A 14,674-nucleotide genomic window follows, 5' to 3' on the forward strand; every position below is an offset into this window, starting at 1 on the left:
TTCTATTGGTAAAAAATCGAATCTTTTTTGAATCTATTATCGATAAATGCCTTTTATTTAAATTATTTGTTAATTCATCCGAAATCGTGATTAAAAATAATAAAATATTTGAAATTTCTTGCTCTTAATAGAAACAAGCATACATAAATCATATATAAAAACAAAATTATTCCAAAACGCAAGTAAATTTAAACGTATGTATTATTTTAAACAAAGCCTTTATTTTGTGATTTTTATATTTTACAAACAAATTTATTTACTGATCAATGAGATTCTAAAATTATATTAATTTGAAATTTAATAAAGAATAATAATTCTGTAACATAAACATTTACTTTAACATATTTTAAACTTTATTTTGTTTTCATTTTTTTTTTATTTTAGATTTCCTAATGGCAAAAAAATAAATATATGGTAAATGTGATGTAGTATGTTATTTTTTTTCCATAAAAAAGGTTATTAATAATACAATAACCCATCAAGTTCTCGAAAAGCATTATTAAGAAATAAAGTGTAAAAACGCAAAATATTTGTTATACATTGTTTTCGCTTTTTATTGTCATATCTATCTATATAAGCATATAATTTTAAACTAAATAAATAAAATTTTAATTCAACATGAAATAGTGATAGATTTTACTAAGCTACGTAAACCAATTTAAATAAACAAACAAAAATAAAAATACTCTGTAGCAAAAGTTGTTCTTTTTTATACACAAATTTAAACATATACATATATATATATATATATATAAATATATATAATATATACCTTAAAAAACATACTTTAAACATATATATATATATATATATATATATATATATATATATATATATATATATATGTGAATCTCTTTAATTTCGTATCCATTATCAAAACTCTTTTATTCGTATGAGTATTTAATAATTTGCAATCCAAACAAACGCAAAAGAAAAGAAATGGAGAAATATAAAAGGACCTGTTCAGGTTCTGTTGGATGATCAACATTATTTTTTTATTATTATTATTATTAATATTATTATTATTATATTATACATATATTTTATGTAAGTGACCAAGTCAATATTTAGGTTTCACTATTTGTACAGTATACTTTCATTTATTTGTTAAATAAAGTGGTAAAATAAATAATGACTAGTACGTTTTGCTTGTTTTGAATTGATGTATTAACTAACTCATATAATGAAGATGTTTTAGGGCCGTGTGTGAATTGCGTTAAAATGTATCACTTTGGTTAAATTTTGACACTTGCGTGGTGACTGGTGAACAGATTAAATTTTAACCAATGTGAAAATTTTAATCTTAAAAATTTTAATCTGAAATTTTAATCTAAAAATTTTAAACTAAACAATTTACCAGTTAGACCAGGGTCGATAATTTTTGAAACCAAAAAAAATCATAGTAGAATGAAACCCATTGGAAAAGGAGGTGAATAAGATGAAAATTAAAGGAAAAATAAATTACGGGCGAGCCGAGTTCGGGAAGTGGGTGGGTTGAGTTTTTAATGGTAAAAAATTGTATATCTCGATTTCCGGCAAAACTACAAATCCTATAGAAAAAAGTTGTATCGCAAAGTTGTAGATAATAAAAAGATCTACAACTTTTGTATCAACAATTTTTTCACATAACCTCAAAATTTATGTGAAAAATTCAAAAAACCGAGTTTTTGGTTTTTTATTTTTATCTTTTTAAAAAACAAAAATTTTTCTACGAAATTTGGTGAAAACTTACCTTATTATGTCCCAAATACACTGTAATTTATTTGATTTAAAATATTAATTTGTTCACCTTATTTTGACTTAATACCAAAAAAACACCCTAATTTTCAATCGAAAATTCACGTGTCAAAATATCAGCTTTTTTCAAAAAGTCGGTGGCCATTTCGTTCATTAAAATGTCTATTTTCTGATGGTGTAAAAAAATTGTACATTAGTATACTATAGAACATGTTCTAGTAAAATTCAAAAAATGAAAAAAGCTTGAATTCGAAAAAAAAATTTTATCATTGTTTACAATTTTGGCCTATTTATTCAAATTTACACTTTAATTACTCAAAAAACGTAAGATTAATCAATGTTACATGAAATCTTACGTTTTTTGAGTAATTAAAGTGTAAATTTGAATAAATAGGCCAAAATTGTAAACAATGATAAAAATTTTTTTTCGAATTCAAGCTTTTTTCATTTTTTGAATTTTACTAGAACATGTTCTATAGTATACTAATGTACAATTTTTTTTACACCATCAGAAAATAGACATTTTAACGAACGAAATGGCCACCGACTTTTTGAAAAAAGCTGATATTTTGACACGTGAATTTTCGATTGAAAATTAGGGTGTTTTTTTGGTATTAAGTCAAAATAAGGTGAACAAATTAATATTTTAAATCAAATAAATTACAGTGTATTTGGGACAAAATAAGGTAAGTTTTCACCAAATTTCGTAGAAAAATTTTTGTTTTTGAAAAAGATAAAAATTAAAAACCAAAAACTCGGTTTTTTGAATTTTTCACATAAATTTTGAGGTTATGTGAAAAAATTGTTGATACAAAAGTTGTAGATCTTTTTATTACCTACAACTTTGCTATACAACTTTTTTCTATAGGATTTGTAGTTTTGCCGGAAATCGAGATATACCATTTTTTACCACTAAAAACTCAACCCACCCACTTCCCGAACTCGGCTCGCCCGTAATTTATTTTTCCTTTCATTCTTATCATATTCCCCTCCTTTTCCAATGGGTTTCATCCTACTATGATTTTTTTGTACTTTTTAATGTTTTTGAAGGCATCGGCACTGGTCTAAGTTTAGTGAGTTTAAAAAAAAAAACCATAAAACATGATAGAACATGATTTATTGTTTGTAGATGTAAAAATGTTTTTGAATCAGGGATGAAATTCTGTAACACGTAAACGAACAAACTTATTCGTATGTACGAACGCTTTGCTTGATATAACTTGGAAAACGAAAGCATTCGTTCTGAGTTTGTCGTCGCAAATTTTCTATCGTTTTTTGTATTGTATTGTATTTTTTATTGAGACTTTAAAAACGAGATAGTTACATGAATACATAGGGGTACATATCTGGACTTTTCTTTCTTGTATAATAATTGGAGGCTGTAATGCATGGCCTTCCTTTTCGATTGATTTATTTTTGAGTGCCAACATGATTGTCTTTTTCATTCTTAAGAGTATCATAGTGCTCGCTCACGAACTAAAAATTTTCTTTGACGTTTGTCATTACTAATACTAAAATAATAAGATACATATTTTTTGAAAAAATAACGATCGTTTTCGTTTTGTTATATTATATCATAAACAAAAGGTCATCACCACCAACATAATGAACAAAAACCGTTCGATAATGAAAACACGTCGCACATTTTCTTTCGTTTTTCAAAAACAAATGATCGTTTTCGTTTCGCTTCCGTATTACTTTATATCTGGAAAAGGCTTACTTTAGCGCTCCCATACCGATTTTATCGGAAATAGACACCTTAATGGTAGATACTTTATTTCCCCCCTTTTCCTACACTGGCATAAACTAAAAAAAAAAAACATCAGTTCTTTATAAAGAGTATCGATCGACTTACTCGTAGTATTCCATAATCAGTCTTTTTAAAATTGATTAAAAAAAAACATTCGATTTTAAAGTTGCTCTTTACTTTATGCAACCTGGTCAACCTTTTCAGTTGTGAACAACAAAAAATTAAAATCTCTTGTCTTCAAACAATCTTATGAAGACTTCTATTTTAATGCAACCTACGCCATCTATAAGAATTTGGGCGAGCATAGTTATCCGCTAAAGTGGCCGAACTGGTGATAGGCAGGACGGAGCATATTTGAAAAATTGAATAAAAAATATAAAACAATGAGCAAGAACTTTTAAAAAAAAATGCAATAAAGGATATAATGTGATTATTATCTTATATATATAATTCTCCTGTGCGTTTGTTTGTGAGCCTACTCCTTCTAAACGACTGGACAGATTTTACTGAAATTTGGTGGGGGTGATAAGGTCCATCCGAGACAGGTTTTGTTTTATAATTGGACCCAGTAGGTGGCGCTGTTGTCAAGTTATATGCAAATTCCGTATTTGGGGTCGAACGACTGAACAGATTTTTGTGAAATTTTGTGTGTGCGATAAGGTCCATCCGAGACAGGTTTTGTGTTATAATTGGACCCGGTAGATGGCGCTGTTGTCAATTTATATGCAAATTCCGTATTTGGGGTCGAATGACTGAACAGATTTTTGTGAAATTTTGTGTGTGCGATAAGGTCTATCCGAGAAAGGTTTTGTGCTATAATTGGACCCAGTAGGTGGCGCTGTTGTCAAGTTATATGCAAATTCCGTATCTGGGGTCGAATGACTGAACAGATTTTTGTGAAATTTTGTGTATGCGATAAGGTCTATCCGAGACAGGTTTTGTGTTATAATTGGACCCGGTAGGTGGCGCTGTTGTCAAGTTATGTATATGCAAATTCCGTATTTGGGGTCGAAAGACTGAATAGATTTTTGTGAAATTTTGTGTGTGCGATAAGGTCTATCCGAGAAAGGTTTTGTGTTATAATTGGACCCGGTAGGTGGCGCTGTTGTCAAGTTATGTATATGCAAATTCCGTATTTGGGGTCGAATGACTGAACAGATTTTTGTGAAATTTTGTGTATGCGATAAGGTCTATCCGAGACAGGTTTTGTGTTATAATTGGACCCGGTAGGTGGCGCTGTTGTCAAGTTATGTATATGCAAATTCCGTATTTGGGGTCGAAAGACTGAATAGATTTTTGTGAAATTTTGTGTGTGCGATAAGGTCCATCTGAGACAGGTATTGTGTTATAATTGGACCCGGTAGGTGGCGCTGTTGTCAAGTTTAATTCAAAATCCGTATTTGGGGTCGAATGACTGGATATTTTTTGTCAAATTTTGTGTGTGTGATAAGGTTTGCCCCAGACAGGTTTTGTGTTATAATTGAACCCTGTGTAGGTTGCGCTGTAGTCAAGTTATAGGCAAATTCCATGTTTGGGGAATGAATCGACAGATTTTTGTGAAATTGTTTGTGAATGATAAGGTTCATTCGAGACAGATTTTGTTTAATAATTGGACCCAGTAGATGGCGCTGTTGTTAAGTTATAGGAAAATTGCATATTTTGAACGATCGACTTGTGAAATTTTGTGTGTGTGATAAGGTTCATTGGACACATGTTTTGTTTCATAATTGGACCCCATTGGCTGCGCTGTTGTCAAATCTTAAGAAAATTGCATATCTTAAACGAACGACTTGACAGATCTTTGTAAAATGTTATGTGTGTGATATAGACCCGGTAAGTATCGCTGTTGTCAAGTTATAGTGAAATTCCATATTTGGAGTTTTAAAGACTGTATAGATTTTTTTGAATTTTTATGTGTGTGATAAGGTTCATTCGAGACAATTTTTTTTTATAAATGAACCTGGAATGTGACGCTGATGTCAAGATATAAGCAAATTCAATATTTGGGGTTTAAAATCATTCAACTGTCTTAAGTTGGACTTGACTTCATGTTACTTGGCTTTTAAGATGAAATTATAATCTAAAGCACACTGGTAACGGGTAATGAAACGGGAGAATGTGTCATATTTGTCGTGTATGCAGCCGGGTTTCATGAATTTATTAGACGTTATCATATCAAAAAAAAAAAAAAAAAAAAAACCAATTTTGCCCAATTCATCAGCTTTTTTTTAAATTTAACATATGAACACATTACTTAAAGGACCCCGCACATTTTGTATGGGAAGTGGCCCGCGGTGAAATTGTCTCAAATTTTAGTATGTTGTTCTCTTGTATGTACAAAAAAAAAGTTGATATAACAATCAGACATGGCATTACTATAGCACTGTTCCATTGGAGGTGGTAGTCTACTAATAGTAGATTTTTTGGTTAATCTAGTAGGTACTATCATCTACTCATGCTCTTCTTCCCGAGTGGATACGATTTGTATTAAATTCGTTGAAAGTGCGTTCCATTGAAAATCGCTAGTAAACTACTAGTGGGACTTTGCCACCTCCCAAAGAAACAGGGCTTATAATAGAGAATGCAAAAAAGTGGGTCACGGAATTTCCGTTTGTCTGTCTGTCAGTCTGTCTGTCTACAGTTAAACGGATCAACCGATTAACATCAAACTTAGTTTTTTAGAACTAAAAAACTTAGGTCTTTAGAACTAAAAAACTTAGGTTTTTAGAACTAATTTTTTTTTACCAAAAATAACGATACCTGTCATAAACGAATTTCGGAAATGTTTAATTTTCTCGAAAACGGTACCAGTGATTTTGTTTAAAAAAATTATATAATAGTTTTTGGGCAATCATGGAAATTTTTAAAAATTATTATTAACCTACCGTAAAACCGTACCAAACTAGTATAATTTAAACTAGCTATATATAGTTTAAATATGATACAGAAAGAAAATTTGGAAAAATAATAGTTTTTGGATAAAAAAAAAAAATTTAACATTTTTTTTGAATGTTGATTAGTAGTTTCTACGAAATTGCATACCAATTTTATTTTTGAATTTTTATTTAATTTATTTATAAGGTTCCAACGATTTTGAAATTTTTTTTTCTAAAAATATATCTTAGTAGAAGAAATCAAATCGAATAGGTAGGTACTTGTTTTGGAGCTATCACGAATTTTGCTTTGTTCCTTTAACTTTTTGGGCTAGTGCATAAAAACAACTCAGGTTAAAAGCAAACGCTCGGTTAAATTTTATGGTTATGAAACTCAACTATTAAATTTAGCTGAGCGTTAGCCTTGTACCTGAGTATTAAATTGTTTATTGGTAGGGTGAAATATGTATAATTCAGTTAAATATTAAAGTCAGCCTTAAATTTGATTATTGGTTAGGGCTGTAGAAAATAAAATTTACTAATGATAAGTTTTTCTTAACGCTTTTCTTTTTTTCATTAAGGGCCATTTGCTGAAACGAACCTTGAATAATTTATTTTGAACATAAACTTTTTTGCTCTACTTTTTCTTCGGCGTAAACTACCTATCACATAAGGATTTATGTTGTAATTAAATGCTTAAGTTTCGATTCAGCAAAAAACGGCGCAAGTTGTTACGCATTTCATAATATTGCCAACAAAAATATAATATAAAAAAATGGCAATCTCTGTGGGGATACGAACTCAGAGAGCAAAAGTAAAGAGCAATCACCTTGTCACCTACGCTAATCGGACTATTCAAATAAGGGTAACTTTCATGCCTTATAAGCTATAACGTGCCTAGGATATACAACAATAATATTTAATATTGTTCAAAATCTCGTCGTAATAAAATATTTCTTGTTTTTAGTTTCGAGTTACTATGGATACATTTATATCTAATGTCAACTTACTTTTCAATATTTTTGTTTGATATTTGTGTAATTTTGTATGTATGAGTAAAATTTAATTATTTTCTTTTTTCATAGGATGTCGATAGGATTTATTTTTGTTTGATATTTGTTTTATGCTTTTTGTGTGAGTAAAGCCTGAACTACATAGAAACACAAAGTGAAAAAAGTACAAAAAAGTTTCTAATTTGTCAAATAATTTTAATTTTTTAATGTCACATCAATAAAATTGTTTTTGTTATTTTGTACTTTTGTTTACTTTTTATACTATTTTTTGACTTTGTGTTTCGACTTAAAATTTCCTTATTTTTTTTTCTTTTTTATAGCCTGTTTTCACTACACCCCAAATGAGGTAATTTAGCAAATTACCAAAAAAGTGTTTTCACTACAAATTATCTCATTTGGACTGACAAGAAGTGTCAACCCTGAAATGTGACATTTGGTGAAATTAGTGAATAAAAAAAATAAAAATAAAAAAAACAAATTGAAAATTTTTCAAAAACAAAACAAACATGAAAAATGGAAAATAATATTATTATAATATGCTCAGCCCCTACCATAAATAATTTTACAAGCGCAAAAACCATAGAAAGCTAAGGAAGAGAGTTAGACGCAAAAGCCGACGGAAATGGAAGTGACTTAAAATGGTTTTTTTCGACTATTTGGTCAGGGACCCAAATGATCAATCCAAAGCAGTTCTGGATAAAGGTTAGTATTTCTTTTTTCAAACTTATCACATTTAAACAATACATATTAAATTCTTTCAGCTTTTACGATCTCGAGGCCAACATTGTGGTTTTTTTTACCCTACAGTATGAAACAAGAGAAAACATTTCACAGTGCACAAGTGGCTGCAAAGTGTAGTTTTAACATGCATTTTAAATGGTAGCATCGTAACATATCTAACTATTCACTGGAACGAACACAAATTATATTTCCCTTCGTGTGGTGTCCAAATAGTGGCCAAAATGTATCAAAGAAATTTCTTAATAAACACAATTGAGTATTAATTTTTATTCAAATGTTCATTTTTATAAAGCTTCATTGGGGGTGGACACATTTGCATCATCATAACCGGCAGCAGAGGATTGAATTAGGTTGCATATTCGACTGTAAATGGGGGTCCAGATTTTCTTTTCATCTGAGAATTGATAAAGCTTTGATGCACATTTGATTGCTGAGGAGGAGCCGATACTATAGACTAGTTAGCCGCTGGTTTAAGTCCAATTTTCTCCTTTTCCTTGCCGGGAAGGACGCCTTTTACCTGAAAACGCACGTCAATAAAACCCTTTTTCAATTAAATCAAACTCCTTACCTTATGCATTTGATTTTTAAATGTTATATTGTTCTTGGTAGAATACGGATTGTGGGACTTCATGTGGGACAGCTTGCAAGTGGGAACAGTCTCATGGGCTTGGGGCATCATCGTAGTCGGATTCAATTTTCATTAATTTTAGAATTAATAAAGACGCGACGTATCCTTGGCACGATCGGATAGGTTCGACTTCTATTTAATGTGCTCGGCCACGTCTAGCTTTTTTAGCAAAATTTAATGAAGTATTAGTTTTTTTTTAATGTTTTCTTTTTGTAATTTTATTTTTATTTGCCGAACCGACGCGAAATAAACATAAACAAATTGAAATTATTTTACCGTAATGTTTTTTTTTTAGGTTGACTGACGTTTCATGATTGTGACCTATTCACAATGAAGTTTTATGTGCGTTCAGGCGATTTGACTTAATTTCCTAGCTAATTTCGTCGAAATGAGATGATAATTATCTCATTTCAAATTTGAAATTTGTATGGGAAATTATCTCATTTCGAACCTCATTTGGCAAATTTGATCGAAATCATCTCATTTGCTCTAGTGAAAACAGGCTATTAGGATGTCGACGTGTCGATACGATTTATTTTTATTTGATATTTGTTTCCTTATGTTTGTATTAGTGAAATTTCCTTTTTTATAAACAAATTTTTGGAAACATAATGGGCACGTTCAGAAAATATAAGTAACTAGATATTTAGGCAACGTCATTTTCTGAACGGAAATTTGATTAAATTGACTAAATTAGTTTGGATCTGATGTTATTGTCAAATTTCGAAATTTATTGAAGAATTTCACAGACCGCATGGGGCAGACACCAAATTTCACTTAACTTTAATGAATAAATAATATTAATTATAATCGATAATGCACTTTTTACTCGTTTTTCACACAAAATTAAATTTTGCTAAATTAATTCTTTAATTCAAAACAATCTGCTGTCATGTTGACAAAAAAAACTTTCCTAAATTTTTAGGGAAAATTTTCTTGCCTAATTTTCCAGTTAGCTTTCCAATAAAATTACCTAAATTGGAAAGATATTTTTTGACAGCTGACCAATCAGAGACCGAGAAATTACCTAAATATTTAGTGCCTAACGTTTCTGAACCTGCTCAATTTTCTAGGACAAGCTCCATAGGTTAGGTTAGGTAGTATTGGCTGTCAGGCTAATTACCCGACACACTTAGACCCTTATGGATCCATTGTGATACCACAAAAGACTAGCAAGTTGGGACTCACTAGCCGAATCACTCGGTGCTTCTTATGAATGAAGATAGACTTTTAACGTCCGTTTTCACTAGATCGCTAGTGTATTCGTAGAAGAATTCTCCTAGATGGAGTTTTCTTCTATTAGAGAGAGCAGGGCAGGTGCACAGAAGATGTTGAACAGTTTCCTCTTCTTCTTCATCCATGCAACTTCTGCAGAAATCGTTAGAGAACACGCCCATTCTTTTTGCGTGTCTACCTATTAGACAGTGTCCTGTAAGGACACCTATGGTGGAGCTACTAATATGCATTCTGTTTAAATTTAACAAACCCTTTGAACGTTTCAAGTCTATACAAGGCCATATTTGTTTAGTAGCTAGGCAAGTATTACTCTGAGTCCATCTGAGGTTGGTTTTCTTTAAAGCGTCCTGCTTTAGCATAAGTTTGCATGTAGCGATAGGTGTTCCCATATTGTTCCTTTCTGGTTGAAGAGGAGTAATTGTTCCTAGTTTGGCAAGTTCGTCTGCCCTGCAGTTGCCTGGGATGTCTCTATGTCCCGGCACCCATACGAGGTGAATGTTAAACTGCTCAGACATCTCCCTTAGAGATGTTTGACAGTCGAGGACCGTGATTGAGTTTGTAGAGACAGAGGCAAGAGATTTAATGGCTGCTTGACTGTCCGAGAAGATCCGAGACAAGCTCCATTCTCTCTGGGGATTTTTTTTAGAGATGCCGCGAACATTGATTTACCCGAATACCAAATATTCGGCCACATTCCTCGGCCGAATACCGAATATTCGGCCAAGGACACTCAGAAAAAAACGTTGGTAATTTAAAAAAATTTATAGTTTTTCTCAAGAATAGATGTGGCTTAAAAAATTCCCAACAACATAGTATTGTAATGATAAATAACTGAACTATTTTTAAGATAAATGCCTGAACACACTACTGCAAAGGTAGACATCTAAAATCGAATTATATATGAGTGGTGGGCAACACATACTACAAAATTTCATATTTTGAAAACATTTGCAAAAGTCTACCTTTCTTCTCCTGGGACAAGTGCTTACAGCGAAAGACTATTTTTCGAAGCAGGAATAGTCTACGAAGATAAACGTAATCGTTTACTACCAACATATGCGGAACCAATAGTTTCATTCACCACAACTTGCCTTTAGTAGGTTATGGGCCATTTTTTTCACTATTACTCAACTTTGAGAAAAATCTGAAGTTGGCAAGCTTGAGAGTTAGCTCCAACTCGAGATTTTAATCTGAAGCTGAAAATTTGTTTTATTCATTAATTCTTAGCTCCCTTGTTCCAAACTCAAAGTTGCCCAACTTGTTGTTTTAATAATATCCCTAGGTTATTTGTGACAGTCAATTTCACAAACTGTCAATTTCGAATATTATTTTGAATGATGTGTCGTTTAAATTGAAGTTTCATAGGTTTTTTTTTTAATTAATGGTTTCATATGTTTATTGATTTATTCAAACCAATAAGATTTCGAGGGAAACGCTCCCAATTTCCAATGAAAAAGTAGATTTTCCAAGATTACAAAAGGAAACTCCTAAACAAAAATGTTTTTTTGCAGAGAAAAAAATCAAACAAATAAAATCAATTTTTATCACACAAATCACTTTTGCATTTACATATTTTAAATTAAGCCCTGATTTTTCAATCGTCAGTTAGACTATCAGAGGAATAAATGTCAATATAAAAAAAAATTTTATTCCTAGGAATAACCTCTAACTGAGGTTTATCTGACTATTGAAAAATTGGTCATATGACATTTAAACAAACTTTTGAAACAGAAATAATAATAAATAACGGCATTTAAAAAAAAAAACTCAAGTTTGCTCGAAAACTTCTGATAATTCCTGAAGTTGAAAAAATTAAAGTTGATAAACTTTAGATTTGAAAATTGAAAGTTAAAAACGTCAACTTTCAGTGAATGAAAACAATTTTTCAAGTTGAGAATAAAAATCCTCGAGTTGTGTTCAACTTCAAGTGAATAAAATCGCCCTATATGTACTAAAATTAAAAATTTTTAATAAAACACACATTTTGGTATAATAATTTGTCTTTTTTCTTCTCCATTTGGTATTCGGTATTCGGCCGAATAGTTAAACTATTCGGCCGAATACCGAATACCTGAAAAATAGGCCGTATAGGCCGAATACCGAATAGTGGCCGAATGTTCGCGGCATCTCTAATTTTTTTAGTACATCCGATTGCCGAAAAAAAATAAAATCGAGTGGCGCTAGAAACTATCGGTGTCACTTCTATATATAATTATTCAATGCCTGAACTACATAGAAACACAAAGTGAAAAAAGTACAAAAAAGTTTCTAATTTTTCAAATAATTTAAATTTTTAAATGTCACATCAATAAAATTGTTTTTGTTATTTTGTACTTTAGTTTACTTTTTATACTTTGTTTGACTTTGTGTTTCGATGCAGTTCTAGCTTTATTGGATAAAAATAAAGAAATTTAAAACAATAAATCATTTCAAAATAGTAAAAAATATTTTGTTTGATCTGTCACTAGGACACAAATAAATTTACAAAAAAAATTCCTACTAATTGAATTTCCTAAATAGCCAAAATATTTGTGCTCCACATATCAACCGAACCGAGTGAACCGGAAAAAGTTTTACACATTACAGGGCTAAAATTTGAAAACAAATACTTGGAAAGGCGGAACGAAGTCCGCCGGGTCAGCTAGTTACTAATATATTTTTTTTACATTTATCAAGTTTTAGTGATTTGAAAGTGGCATTAAGTGAATGGATCATATATGAGCCACCGTGCAGAAATGTTCATTTTCTGTTGGTCCATAAAATAGCAATCATGCAACAAGGGAACAAATTCTCTTTTTTTCTTATTTTCTATACCCGTTTTTTTTACGTTTAAGTGCGGAATTTTATAAGTTTAATTTAAAATAGATTAAAAGTCCTTTTAATCTATTTTATTGAGACTCATACAGTTCCAGCGCGTAGTTTTTACGTATATGCAATTAATTTAATTTAAATTTTTTTTTTTCGTTTTCTGCTCAATGTGCCAAATATGATCCTAACCGGAAAAATTGAAAATTCCTGAAACACGAATCTTTTTATTTAACAGAATCTACCATATATATCGATACCTTCCCGTAAGAATGTACTAAGCGACATTTTTTTCGAAAATGACTTTTTGATGTGGAAATATACTCTAAGCTAAGAGCCACGTTTTGGTAACATTTTGGTTGTTCTATCATGTATGCAAATGAAACTACAGAGAAAATAAAATTGGGAGTCCCATACATTTCCTCACAAGAAAATTTTCTTTTTTGCGTTTCCTGAACAACTTTAGAAATATCGCTTAATACATTCTTACGGGAAGGTATCGATATTTTTTTTCCGAAAAAAAAAAATCATGCGGTAAGGGGCTAACAGCCCTAGTAAAGTAATTTGATTGTTCGTTTTACTTTGTAATAGCCGCCTTACAGTATGACCTATCATGTCTTGAAGTTTCATTCTAGCTGATATTTCCGTGACTTCGCAATTTTATGTAACTGCTTCTTATTTCGAAACTGTTATTGTTTTGTATTATGGCAAAACATCTATGTTGGGGTATCTCAACGAAGTTCTCAGAATTTTATATTTTTTTTTTTTTACAGAGCCAAATCCATAAAAAAAGCTAATTCGTTCTCATTGTTATATTTTATGGGATTATTTTGTGGAGTGGGAATGCTTTCCATGACTTTTTTACTCAAAGTGGACTTGTAGCAGATATTGCTTTGTTTATTTCGCTCTTCGATAAGTAAAGTCATTCTTTTGAAATTTGGTCTGGATCCATTTATGTTTAAGATTATTTAAAAAAAATGCTAGTTATATTTTTTTTCAATTTCCACCTAATAGTTGGTATTCAATTTCTATGTAATTATAAACTCTTTACAACTTTCAACTTCAACGTTGGCAAATAAAGGGTGGGTCTTTTTGAGTTTGGTTTAATGTCTCAAACTTTTTTTTCTATTCATAGTCGAAAAAGTGTATGTGTGGTAAGATTAAATGAAACAAAAAAATTTTTTTTCTCTCAAACTTCATTTTAGTAATGAATATGTATAATATGAGAAAAAAAAGACAGAAAAGTTTTTGGAAGCCAACCATAAGAAAGTAAGCAGAATACCCTAGAATGTATCTTAATATTTTCCTTGTTCTGTTAACAGTATTTGTTGCTTGTGTTTTTTTAAGTTTACTTAACGTTTATAACCACTTAGTAGTGGCCGCTTTATCGCAGCTGTATTTCAGGACATTTTAAAATCAACCATTTTCTTTTCTCACAACTTTGTTCAGCAACAGAAAATTAGTTATAACTTATAAATTAGAATAAAACAATCAATTTTACTCAAGAGGACAATATTGTTGTTCTTTATTAGTCCTGAAAACTTTTTATTCGATTTCTTTTATTATTATACAGCGATTTGTCCAGAAATAAATGAAATGCTTATATAAAAAAAAAATACTTAACTACTTAATCGTATAGGTAAAATATATAGAGAATAACTAATTATAATAAAACATGTATACTTTATTTTTCTATGTGTAAAACGAATATAACAGAGGCAATAATATAATATATTTAAAAAAAAAAAAATTTAGTCCAAAACGTATTAAACTCACCCAAATCATAAAAATTCGTGATACAAAAATTGAAATGATTCTGGCGAATTTTATATTTTCATAATACTATTATGAAATGAAGAGTTTATTTAATTTTATGTTTATGTGCATGTAA

The 14,674-nt window shown here is 30.4% G+C and overlaps 1 protein-coding gene across 12 annotated transcripts in view; it reads left to right on the top strand.

The window, feature by feature from the left end:
* The window catches only part of LOC129910747 (unconventional myosin-IXa-like), a 41,795-nt gene extending 40,654 nt beyond the window's left edge, over positions 1-1,141 (top strand). For all 12 annotated transcript variants that reach the window (XM_055988248.1, XM_055988246.1, XM_055988252.1 and 9 more), the window contains one exon: positions 385-1,141. In XM_055988248.1, coding sequence (XP_055844223.1) covers positions 385-418 — 34 coding nt within the window. In that variant the 3' untranslated portion in view covers positions 419-1,141. The remainder of the gene's footprint in view (positions 1-384) is intronic.
* The last annotated feature ends 13,533 nt before the right edge of the window (positions 1,142-14,674 follow it).

This window comes from Episyrphus balteatus, chromosome 2 (assembly GCF_945859705.1).
Source record: "Episyrphus balteatus chromosome 2, idEpiBalt1.1, whole genome shotgun sequence".
NCBI lineage: Eukaryota > Metazoa > Arthropoda > Insecta > Diptera > Syrphidae > Episyrphus > Episyrphus balteatus.